Here is a 13,209-nt window from a genome sequence, read left to right as displayed (position 1 = left end):
CCAGTGAATGACTCGTTGTCTACATAACTGTACGTCTACTTTTCATTCATATCATCTTGAGAAAATCTTACTGAGACCCAGTTTTCCCTTTTATGGTAAAAGAGGGCATCATTAAAGTGAGGCCAAAAACATTATGGTTTTCCTCCGAGTGTTTAACAGCTTAGAGGTGGCGTCGTCATTGCTGAAATATGTATCAGAAACTGGTGGAGCGGTGGTCTACAGAAATATTTGCAATGCTTTTCAACTTACACATCGCTGCCTGACCAACACCTCTCCACAGGGCGGGGGCGGGGCTTAGACGAGGATGCTTCAATCCTATTGGTGTACGGTCGTTCAGGAGGGACAGGAGAGAAACTCCAGGAAAAAGGACGGACGGACGGGGGGAGCTGGCGCACGGTGTAACGGGACGGTACCTTTCGGCGTAAAGACGAAACTTTGTATGGACATGAGGATATTTTGGAATAATTCCTGCTTGTTAAAAGAAAAGCGGAGCTCCTGAAGGGAAACGGCGTGTTAAAACGTTCAGAATTAGCAGCTGCTGGTTTTTAAAAGGGAATTTCCGACCTCAATTAAACATGACTAAAATTAGAGTTTGACCAAAAAAAAAGAAAAGAAAAGAAAAAATGAGCACCGACTACAGAGCTGCACATTAAAGTAGAGGAGGTGGTCAGGGAAGCCCGCCAATGTCCACCCTTTGTCGGCACTTCAGAGCAACTTGTTGACACATTTTATTTTCCAGGAGTTTCAGTAAGAAGAAAAAAAAATAACAGTATGGCAGAACACGAGAGCCTGGAGTTTGGAAAAGCAGACTTTGTGCTTTTGGACAACGTGTCTATGGAAGAATTCATGGCTAACCTAAAACTCAGGTAAGCCAGCCCTGCACGGCTGCGGTCGTTCACCTTTGTAAATCCGCAGGAGTGTCTAATAAGCACTCACGCTCGGGAGAGTGGAGATTTAGAGCGAACACGGTACCTGCTAACAGCATTTTTAGCCAAAACGTTTGCTGTTTGTCATTCAACAGGTGCTACAAAGCTCATTCTTGCTGAATGAAGAGAACTTGTCAAGCTGCTATAAGCTCTGCCATCACCTGTTTTCGATACGTCACTTTCACATGTGAATGATGGGATGGGAAGCTTGTTTATAGTGTTTGGTTGCTGTCGCGCTTCTCACACCTTTTCCTGCTTTCTGACCAAACCGGTAATTCGCTTTGAAATATTTTGAGTGAAACTCCACCCAGCCTCCACACACAGACATGCACACAACTCCTGTACGGTTTGAACGGATTCTCCTCCTTTCTATCAGCTGTGTTGTCAGTGGCTCTGTGTCAAGCATGATGTCAGGCACGCCTTGCAGCGTGGGGGTAACATTACGTTTCAGATGGGCTGTGGCTTGGAGTTCAGTTTCTTCATCTCCTTTCCTCACCTCTGCCATCTGTGATGAAAGTGGAAGCTGATCCCCAATGTCAGTTTGGAGTGAGGTCTTGGTGTGTTGGTGTGTTTTTAATGGTGTGGTACTGGGGGAACTTAGAACAAAGCAGGGGGCACACAGAAAATCAGAATATTTGATCAGAAAAATACTTCACAGGAACGGCTGGCTACAATTTTGAGGTACATGAATTGATGAATTAGATGGCTAATACATGAACAGTGGTGCTGCACAAGAGCCTCAAAATTATTTTGTATTTAATAACTGTTTTATAAATTAATAAAATAAAAAGTTAGACCTTTTACTTAACTTTGTTAAATAGGATTATAACTTTTTAGGATAATATACGCAAATAACCTGAAGTGAAAGTTTGGCAAAATCATGCACATAATATAATTTAAAAAAATGATTGATTACTGTGTTTATCGGTTAAATATTGGAACTTGAGATGATTGGTTTAATTGGTTTTATACTGCTGGGTAGCTTTAGCTGTAATGGTGCAGCACAGTTTATTAAATTTGCATCAGAACCAAAAGGTTTAAAATACATGGTGTGGAGTGCTAATAATATTTGCATTCAAATATAGAGGAGTGGACATAGACAGTAGCAAAACACAGAGATACTTAAAGTGCAAGTATATTAAAATTGTGCTTCAGTTATGTATTTCAATAAATGTCAATTTACAGCCGGAACAATTAATAACAGTATTGGCAGTAAGCTGGCATGTGAAGAAACATGGTCCATAAATGGTCAAAAGCAAATAAGAGGATATGTGCTGAAAAAAAAAATGTCAGTGTCAGAACTGTGTGTTGGCTTAAGTTGCACAATTCAAACTAGCAATGGAAGTTGACTCAAACAATGTGCTTGGGTTATCCTGTCTATCTTTGGCCAGGAGACTCTTGCAACAGAGATTTGTATTCCCAGGAGCTTCACTTCCTAATTAAATAAAGATTTAAAGAATATTGAAAAATGAATGTAGGGATGTAATCAAAAATAAATAAATACATAGGACAAAAACCTGGCAAGATGTTTAGTCACTAGTTTCACTTTCCCTACTTAGCACATGTGCTTTATTAGTATCACTATATGGATGAAAGTTTTAGACCATACCACTTATTCTTTGACTTTAGGTGTTTTCTGTCCGTTTGGCACAGGTGTATAAGATGTAGCTCCTCCCTTTCTCCCCTTACAAATATTTGTGAAAGAGTGAGCTGATTCTAAAGAGCTCGCCTGTTTTTGTTAGGGTTAGAGTGCTGCAATGAGTCATTTTTTTGAACTTTAAGCAATATGACTTCAAAGTGGAAGTGTTTGGGACCCACAGCAACTCAGCCACATACAGTTAGACCCTGTAAAGTTGCTGTACTTAGTCACATGGCTTCAAAGGGTTGAACCTCTTCTGTCATGAATATCAGCACAAACACAGCATGCCTGGAGTTTCAGGGCATGGGTTTCCATGGTTGAGGAGCAGCATGCACGCCTTACATCACCAAACACAATGCCAAGTGCAGGATGGATTGCTGTAAAGCACCACTGGACTTTGGAGTAGTAAAAATGTGTTCTGTGGAGGGAAAAATCATGTTTATCTGTCTGCAAATCTGATGGATGAGACTTGCTTTGAAGAATACCAGGAGAACATTAACTCTCCAACTGTGCCACACTTAAGGTTTGGTGGAGGAGGGACGATGCTGCGGACTTGTTTTTCTGGAGTTTTGGCCAATTGTATGCAGTTTGAGGAAGACAAATTTCCAGTGCATCGTGACCATACCCTAGTGCACAAGCAAGGTCCATAAGGGCATGGTTGGATGAGTCTGGTGTGCAAGAACCTGAGTGGCTCATGCATAGCCCCGACCTCAACGCCATCCAACATCTTCGGAATGAACTAGAACACAGTTTGAAGTATCTGCTGTTATAGCTGCAAAGCTTGGACCAACTCCATATTGATACTTATAGATTCAGACGTCATAATGAGATGTATTAAAACATTTATTCTATAAATGGACCAACACTTTTGTCCATATAGTGTGAGTCACATCAAGATAAGACTTTATTGATGTTCAGGGGAAAAACACCTAATGAGAGAACAACAAAGGATCTGAAGACAGGAAAAATGCTTTAAAAGGAGTTACAAAATAATACAAAGAAGTAACATTTCACTTTGTGCCGATGTTACAAACGTAATCAAATAAAGTGTCTTGGTAGTTATTGGGTCACAATATTACATACTGACAACTTCTGTGCTCCTTGAGATTGATTCTCCAAGTGCAGCATGAATCACAATCCAAAAAGTATTTCTTATTTGATGATGATAATGAGACCGGCGACTATCATTTAAGCCTAAAATATCCGAAGTTGGTTTGTGGTTTTGTAACCTGGTGACAATGAAGGCCATAGACTATGTTCGACATCATCCTCATCAAACTATTTAGTGAGCCCCTGAGTCTTGATGTTGCCTTTGTCATCTTGAAGAGACCGCTTACACTAGGGGTAAACTGTTTCATCAAGAATTAAAGTGATCACTTAGAGCAGCTTTGTTTTGACTTACAGCGTCCTTCCTTCCTTCTTAGGGAACGTATAACAGAGGCACTGCACTCATTGTTTAACCTGTCATCTGTAGTGTAGCGAGTTTTGCAAAAGCGTAAAGTGTTTTGCTGCTGTGAATGTGAAGGTCTTCATTAAACAACATACAAGTTCAGTTATTAGTAGACATACTGCCAGCAGTGACTTGTAGAGTAAATATTTGAAGGACTTTAAGGTTGCACTTTCCAAGGTCTTTTTCTACTGGCAGTCAGTTGGCTGTGTGGTTTTTCCTTATATGACCAAGCAGAGCAAGATATTCAGGAATGTGGACCACACCAAAATGTTTGTGATTCCTTTTCCGCCCGTGGAGGGTGGGGCTGGTGATAATGGCGAGAACTGTTAGATGCACGTACCTGCTTAAAAGAAGTGGATTGCAGCCAGAATCACTTGGTGCTAAGTATTAGTGGTACCTTAAAGTCTTTCTTCTCCCTCTCAGTACCTTCTGCCAGCTTTTCCTCATGTTTTACTCCGCATAAACATTTGTTACAATGTGCCAATATTCAAGCTTAAATCCATGCTCAGAAAACTGGGGCTTTTAGAGTTACTTGAACACCATCATTAGAAGGAATATATTTAGGGAATATATTAAAATCATTTCAATATATTTCAGAGCTTTAGTTGTTAAATGCATTTGGACTGCTCTTGTTTTTTTAGTGTACAGTTTGCTGTTTACGATAAATCAAAGATGTCTGAGAGGTGAGAGTGCCAGATGCACAAGTGTACATGTTTATAGAGGACATTGCCGTTCTCGTTAACAAAGCTTTTACTAACATACTTTTAAAATTAGATCAGCTTCTGTGGTGTGAACAGTAGCCTTGGCAGACAGGCAAGAAACCTGCAAGGATCCAGACAGCACCGGGCCTCTTTTTCCCGACTCTGTCCTATTTTCTGTCTGTTTGTTTTCCCTCCAGCTAGGCAGCTCGGTCCAGAGGTGGCGTGTGCAGATTGTTATTTGTAGAGGAGGGTGTGACCAGCAAGGAGTGCTTCCTTTTTGCTCCTTTTCCCCTAGTCTGAGGGTGCATGCATGCATTCATGGGCACATGTGTGAGTGTGTTTAGGCTGTCTCCAGTTCTCTCATCCAAAGTGAGCAGTGCTGCAGCCCTTTTGCACATCTCTCATGGGTGTGTTTTACACCGTGTGTGGGAGCTGAGCGTCATAATATAGTGTAACACACTGAAATTTAGCTTCAGAGCCACTAAATTGAATGCATTTATTTGAAGTTATTTACAGGTGCTGGAAGAGCTAACATAACATTTTCCAGGTGGTTCCTCAGGCGCTCTTACTGAGAAGCTCACATTGTTCACTCTTCCAAAAGTTGTGAAAATCCCCAAATATTTTTATTTAAAGTGGGTCAAAAGCCAAGCTTTGGTGTGGAGCCAGTCCTCATTTAGTGACTCCCCAGTTGGCCAAGTTTGACTAACCGACTCAATTACTCCGCTCTATATGGGATTTCTGCTAGTGTTGTTAAATGCCTGCCATGTTGGGAAGGTAATCAAGTTCCCCGGTGGCTGCATGCATGTAAGGCATGATTTGGAAAAGATTGCTTGTGTTCCCTCACTGTGGCCAGAAATGGTTGTTCAAGTTGACATTTACTTTGTTTGACTTGAGGTTGAACTGTGTGGCCTGTTCCAGAGAGCCTCCCAGTCTCAAAATAGAGCCCAGCAGTTGCCCAAAGTCTTTTTGTAGAGATGGTAGGAGAATAATGCCAGATAGCTGTATGGTCTTGAGAACTTTGCACATCGACGTTAAGCAGATATGCTCAAAACTGTTCAGCAGAACCTATATCTGATTATTTTTTATAACTGTGAGTTATCTCTCCTAATTTAAACTCATGTTTACTGATGACAGTAAATGTGATTTTATACCTTAAATTGACTAAATAAAGCAAAATATGGGCAAAACAGTTATAGCAGTATTTAGTGATCACTTTGTCCTTTAGATCTGACATCCTGCGAACTCACAGCTCTTGTGTATATCCCTTCAACCAGGCAAGTTTTTCTGCCACTAAATGTCTTTATAAGGCAGCATTGTCTTGTCTTTTCCAAGGGAAAAAAATCCTCTGAACCCCTGTGTTTCCCAAATAAACATGGGGGTATTTTTATTGTACATCAGTCTTATAAATAAGTGTCTGATCTTCCAGATTGTCACACTAACAGATGAGGGCAGGTTTTTAATTAATGTCCAGATGAATGAAAATTGGATGAGAGGAACACGATGGGAAATGGGCTGTTTGCTTTAATCCTAACCATCTTTGTGGGTTTTCTTTCTACTGGGCTAAGTATGATAATATTATCAGGACTTCTACACAAGCAAAATATTGTTCTGAACGTCTGAAGGCTTCTGTTTGTTTGACTGCTCTGAGTGATTTGACCCTTGAACCTATCTATGCGGAGTTAAACAGGACTTTGAGCGGGAAGTCTACAATAATGTGGAGCAGGCCGGCAAAGCAGGAAAGCTGGCATTTCCCCTGCCTTTGCTCCTCACATTTCATTGATTCCTACAGCCTCTTCCCAGCTCAGTAAAGAATTTTGTGTGCAGACGGGCATATGCTGTACATATGAGATTCGATTTTGTTCTCAGGTAGCATAGCTAGGTTACAGTTGTCACTCCATTGTGGCATTTCCTGTATTTAAACATAGAATTGCTTGGTAAATTGCTTTGAATTGCTGTAAAAGGAACAATGCTCCTCCTGTTTTAACTGCTCCAACTGCAGGTACATTAAAAGAGGGGTGATGTTAAATGAGACAACCTTCTCTGTTTTTGTGCTGCAAAAAAAAATAAGAGATCAAACTTAGTGTTGGAAACCTAGTGTCTCCCACTCTTGTAAGATATGGTCTCGGAGGACCGGTGACACTAAAGACCCACTACGTGTTTATATGTTATGGGTTTTGTGTGTGTGTGTGTGTGGGGGGGTCTTTCAATTTAAATGCATTGGCATCTGGAACATATTAAGCTTAAGGCTTTTCCTCAACTAAATCCGTCTTTATTTGCTGCTTTTGTGCCTTTGTTCATTCCTCTGCAATAAAACCAAAGTCCATGTGCACAACCCTGTCCTGGCTGACATGCTCTCTAGCCCCACAGCAAAGATGAAAACGGTGATAGTGTGCAGCAGATGACTGTAAGAATATTTAATCCCGACCCGCATATTAAAGTTTTTTCCTTCCAGTGGTTTTTCAGTCAATGGAAGAGAAATGTCTTTAGATGAATGCTAAGATTGTGTGCTTTTGGAAATGGAGGGCCAGCAGCAGCAAGCACAGAAATGTGCATGACGTCAGTTACAATCGTTGGCGTTAATGGTACAAGATCTGAGGGAGATGACAGGCTCGTTGTGTGATTAACATCTGTTTCCTTTATGTTGCAGTAGCTAAACATTAATGAAAACTGTTTGCTCTTTATTGCAAACTCCAGTTGCTTCAGTCCCTCACACTGCCTATCTTCCTGCGAGATTTCTTACTAAGAAAACGAGCCTTCGCCGAGCTGACAGATTCATAGAAGGCTGTTTGAGAAATGCCTCATCGGCCTGCTCCCCTGCAATCCAGCAGTGAAAAGTCCAGTCTCACCACAAGAATTTCCATACAACCGCCTATAATCTGAAACACATTACCATCCTTACATAAACAGGGGCTGTGCTTGTGTAGCTTTATTTCCCTCCAAAATAGGTTCAGCGACTCTCAGAGATGTCTCATTTGTGGACTCTTGAGATGGCAGGCGGGGTCAGCAGCAGGACGCTAGCCCAAGTATAGTGTTTCTAGGACCAGGTTTTGGTCTTTATTTTAGTGCTGTTGTGTCACAGTTTCCATTTTTCTTGCTGCATCTTTTCCATTATTCTGTGTATCTGCTGTTGGTGGCTTCATTAGATCCAAATTAACTTTGGTTTTATTGGGCCTTCTACTCAGGTATGCAGTGTCTTTAATGGGTGTCATTATTAACAATGGTTTTCTGAATGTTATGCAAGGAATCTACTAGAGATGGCACGATACCACTTTTTTATGTCCGATACCGATACCGATATCATAAATTTGGATATCTGCCGATACCGATATGAATCCGATATAGTGTTTTTTAATCAACAAAACTGTTTTTTAAAATATCTTGCTGCATTTTGCAAGTCTGCAAGTTCATACTCAAGTTTAAAACAACAACTACACTAAAGCTATTCTGTTATACCTGTATACAAAAAAAATATTTCATAGTTCAGCAATACTGATCAATCTAATAAACTTAGACCTACACCATCCTCCCTATTCTGGTATTTTAAAGAGTACTTAGCGTAAATATTAAGCAACCTAACTACTAGGGTTCCAACTCCCAGCAACAACAAAATTAAATAAATAAAAAATAGGGAACCACCCCTCACGCGCCACCTCATGATGCTTAATCGACGTAATCAACCTTAATTTGATGCAGTGTGAAAAAAAATGCACAGAAATCAATTATTTTTCAAGAAATATTAAATAGATTCAACATCTTTCTTCAACAAAATTGCAGACTGCACAGATGGTACCTTCCCAAAGTAAAAAGTACTATAGCTTACTAGGGTATATATATTAGACTTAATAGTCACTATATACAGTAATTGACTTCTATTCATTTTACATCAAATTAAAACTTTGGGTGTCAGATAATTATTTATTAAAAGCTAGACATTTTAAATGAGAATAAGAAAGAAAAGTATGTCTTTGTGCCCCCTTTTCCCAGTTAATGCCCTATCGGCCCCCCTGGCTAAACTTTGCTAGATCCGCCCCTGCACAGTTACCAGCCGTCAGCTACGTAGAAAAAGATCCTGGTGTAGAAATTAATATTAAATAAATTCTAACAACAGCTTATCAAGCTTAAACGTGCTGCTGTTGTTCAGCCGCTGGTTTGCTCTTTCTGGCGCAAAGTGGACCAAAAACAAACGAGAGACAGACTCGCGACAGAAAAGCCGATCAGCTGATTTAAGCAGTTTCACGATTGAAGTAGCAGCCGGAGAGCGAGAGGCAGTCGCTTGTTAAGCTTAACGTGGGAATGCTTTACAAACATTCAGAGATGGACTTACACACTTGCTTTACTTCTCTCGGGGATAACTTTGTCGGAGATGAAATGCCAGGTTGCTAGCGAAGCTCCACATGCTATCCAGACCACGACAGGTCCTGCATGCCACAGCTGCTCTATCACGTGATGCATACGTTCTGAGGTGAGTTACGGCGTGTTGCAAGTTTTGTGAGGTGCTTTCGTGATATTTAATGGATCGGATTACATTTTTTATTTTTCTCAGATATCCGATCCAGTAATTTAGGTCAGTATCGGACCGATACCGATATGTAATATCGGTATCGGTCCATCTCTAGAATCTACAGACTGTTCCCTCTGTTCATACCGACTATAAAGCAGCTTCTTCCTGAAGTGAGGAAATGCATAACAAAGTCCGCCTTGTGTGTGTAGAAAAACTTACACAATTCAACTCAGTTCATGTAATTTGACACTTTAGATTTCAGAGTTAAAAAAATCATTAGATAGCTTAAAACGTATTGGTTATTATAAGATGTTTTTTTTCCTCTGGAGCCATGAGGTTCCAGATGATTAGCTGACACATTTTCTTCAGCACATTTAAGATGCAAAAGGATTCATTTGGGATTTTATGGCCAATTTCTATAGAGGGAATAATAACAGCTACCAAAAACATCTTAATGCACATCTATACACAAATAAGCTTTAAACACTAACATATCCATTATCAATTTACCTATGAATAAAATAATTGAAATTTGACTTGCCCTTTAGGGTTTAAATTTGTCAGGCATCACATGTAAACTGTCTGGCTGATGATGCAACAAGCAACCGCAACCTGTCTGTGCAACATAATGCCCTGACAAAATTCCCAGTACCCTCATTCTCCAGTCTACACACAGGACTCTTATCTCCTGTCTGAATCTCATTCACTTCAAGTCCGCTAACATGACGTAGAGCTTAGCAATCCCAGATAAGGAGTGTTAGTCTTTTGGTTATTTATGTGCGTTTGTGGTTTTGGGTATGTATGCGTTGTCTTTTGTGCACATTGTGTGTCCAAGGTAGCGATGATGTCGTCCCCTGCCTCCTCCTTTGTTGTATTGTTCTCTTGTCCACCTGTTGGAGCTGTGCTTTGAGCCACAGTGGGGGTGGAACAGCTTACTCACTTTCACAGCCAGCACCTCACATCACTTTGCAGCTCCTAAGTGAAGGAGTACATGTAGGCGGATTATTTACTGTCAGCATTCAGTGGCCATTTTTCTCTTTCAAAAGCTTCATGGGAACCATTTTTCAGACTGTACACTTTGAAACTTTGTGTTCTTATTTCTCCCAATTGGTAATCAGTTGTTAAAGATGTGCCATAAAAGTGAAAATTCACATTAAAGGGGTTTAAGCAAATTAAAACGGCTTTTACATTCGTATATCTGAACTCACCCGACTGAAATCTCTGCATAGATGGTCTGTCTTTATTTTTACACATGAAAAGTTCTCAGAATAATTTAAGGAAAAAAAAAAGCTAGAATTTCTGTTATTTAGTTAATTATTTCAGCTCTAGCATAATAACTAATCCCGTTTCATCTATTTCTGTCCTTTTCTTGCCTCCTCTGTCTACTCCTGCTGTTATTTTTTGTCCATCCGTCTGTTTTTGTGCTCTTCCATGCTGCCCTTTTAGCCCTGATAGAAATCATAGTACTTTCCTGAAATAGCGTGTTGAGTAATGTCTGGTTCTTTTGGGTTGGATCATTTCTCAGTTTTTTTCTTCTCGCTCTGTTTCTTCAAAAATCCACCCAGTCATCCATTTTCATAGCCAAAGCCCACTGTGATTTTTACATCAGCCGCTGCTGGCCAGTGTGTTAAAGCGTAAACAGGTTCTGTGTCAGGAAAGCGGCCAGACTCAAAAACTCAACCACTACCACCACTGCTCCCTTCATTTCTTCTATATTAACAGGCCCTCAAGGCCTTCATTGAATTTTTAATATTTAATCGGGACAAAGTCCTCTACTCAAATACTGTACATGCTGCAGTGGCAGCTTAACTTTGGTATGGTATATTGTGTGTGAATAAAGAGGCGGAGCAGATAGCTGTGATCACATTAAACAAAGAAAGGAGGGTCGGCCACCTGATCTCCAGCCAGGCTGTTTACACATGGCTCCCATTTCCCCTAAGTATCCAGGCCTGCCGCCCTCATGGGAACTTTGTGTAGCTTGGCTTTGTCTGTTAATCTGCCTGTTGCAGCTCCTCACAGAAGATTGTTTTATAAGACATGTACCTCTTGTGTGACAGTTTTTATGAGTTGTGCTTTAATAATTTCCTCTAAACAGCTAGCAAAACAGCGATAATACCTATATACTTTATGCAAATGAAAATATGGAAATGTCGTTTTTACCTATGTGAAAAGTGCACATAGTGAAGTGTGCACAATAGAAATTGTGAGTTATATTACTTACTAGAATCGGTGTCAGTATCACTTGTTGTATTTTTTCAGTAGTATTATCCTTAGTTTTATTATTTCAGCTGTTTAGTTACGCTTCTTTCAGTGTGACTTGTCAGACTGTCTGATTTGTCAGGTAAAGCACAGGTAAAACCAATCCCATTAACATTGGCTCAGGTCCATCGGGGGTCCCACTTAGCTACTCTGAATCCGTAATACAGGAAGCCTGGAAGTGGGTCACTTAAATGAAAGCAGATGTCAGCATATCAGTTATACCAGTGTTTTTCCTGTTATGTGCCCGAGTCTGCTATATAAAAAAAGGTCTATGCAAACACTGTTTTCAAACATGTGCTCACGCTTTTCCAAAGTGGCATAGTCAAATTATCCAGCTGTCCAAAATACAAACAGAACTGAAATCTAATATAGAGTTTTTAACTTTCTTACAAGTTTATTATTAATTTGGAAATTGGTATTTGGCGAAACAATAGGATTTTGTGTCCCCTTGATTGCTTTAGAGCGTGGGTCACATACAACACAAATTTGATCCAGATGAGTAAAACTCCTCTTTCTGACAGTGCAAAGACATTTAATTAAGCATTTAATCCCCGACAAGTCTTAATATCAGAAAAAGAAGTGCAATTTCAGCAACATCTGTTTTCTACAAGATAAATGTGCTAAATTACAGGGCCTTATGTTTGACACCACTGATTTAGAGATGACCATAGACTCTTCTCTCTGTGATACACAGCATCCAGTTCAATCATCCTTATGTGGATTTATTACTGTACTTTTTGGCTTGTTATTATTTTGACAGATGGGGTGTCTGCATTTCTCTGCCTCATTCTAATTTGATATCATTAAATCGTTCACTTTTAGGTAGACATGACATCATTAGAGGACAAAAAGCGTGACAGTGTTCATACCAGACCCATTCATTGTAAGATGACATAAGATTTAGTCAGTCTTTTGTTTACGTTGCTGATGTAACTGTTAAAGGATGTTGCCTAGTTTCTTGTATTTATTTTAGACAGTGAAAAATTCCAGATTTTTTGATCCCGGGGGATAAAGAAAGTGAAAAGTCCTTTATAAAAGCCTATTGTTGGAGGAAACTGTGCCAGTAGCTTGGAACCATTTGATGTGGGCCTGTGGGAGGGTGGATGGGTTATGTGTTGACGGGCTGTGTCTCCTAAAGATAGTGCTAAACAGCAGCTCCCAGACTAAGCAGGCTTTACAAAGCAGCGGAAAATCCCCCAATGCACAGCCCAGATGTCTGATGGCTGCAGACCGTGAAGAAAACTTCTGTGGCACAGTACATAAAAGAATGGAGCAGAGGAGAGCAAAGTGGAGTAGAGCAGCACTTTGAACACATTTCTGGTGGGTAGCAGAATAAAAAAGGCACTGATATTTGCCAGACAAACTTCGATTATTATAGTTGGTCTGTATTGGGCACTGTGAAACAATGGCTGTCCTTGAGAGCTGGACAGTTATACATGAGATCACATTCAGTGTTTCAACAGATTTAGACTTTATTTCTTGTGTGGGATGGATGGAGGGGGGGGGGGGTTCTAATTGAATTAATAAATACTTCTGTTTATAATTTTGTCTTCTGCAAATATTTCATTTGCCAAGTACTTTGACACAAATAACTGAGCAGCTGCTCTCTAATAGGTTTGTCATCCTCCGGATGAACTCCTGCATCCTGCAGATGTTGGCAGTAGTCTTCATTTTGCTTTGCAGCCTCATAACAGCACACGACCAGCTCTCCACCTGCTGCAAGGTTCTGGTTA

The 13,209-nt window shown here is 40.2% G+C and overlaps 1 protein-coding gene across 1 annotated transcript in view; it reads left to right on the top strand.

The window, feature by feature from the left end:
- The first annotated feature begins 355 nt into the window (after window positions 1–355).
- Window positions 356–13,209, top strand: part of myo1d (myosin 1D) — a 129,000-nt gene continuing 116,146 nt past the window's right edge. Inside the window, exon 1 of the mRNA XM_085416984.1 lies at window positions 356–866. Within this exon, the coding sequence (XP_085273110.1) occupies window positions 772–866 (95 nt within the window). The 5' untranslated portion in view covers window positions 356–771. The remainder of the gene's footprint in view (window positions 867–13,209) is intronic.

The sequence above is a fragment of the Rhamphochromis longiceps genome, linkage group LG8, assembly GCF_057381845.1.
Source record: "Rhamphochromis longiceps isolate RC_006_pf linkage group LG8, R_longiceps_female_GT1.1, whole genome shotgun sequence".
In the NCBI taxonomy this organism is placed as follows: Eukaryota; Metazoa; Chordata; class Actinopteri; order Cichliformes; family Cichlidae; genus Rhamphochromis; species Rhamphochromis longiceps.
This window is presented reverse-complemented; position numbering and strand designations above follow the sequence as displayed.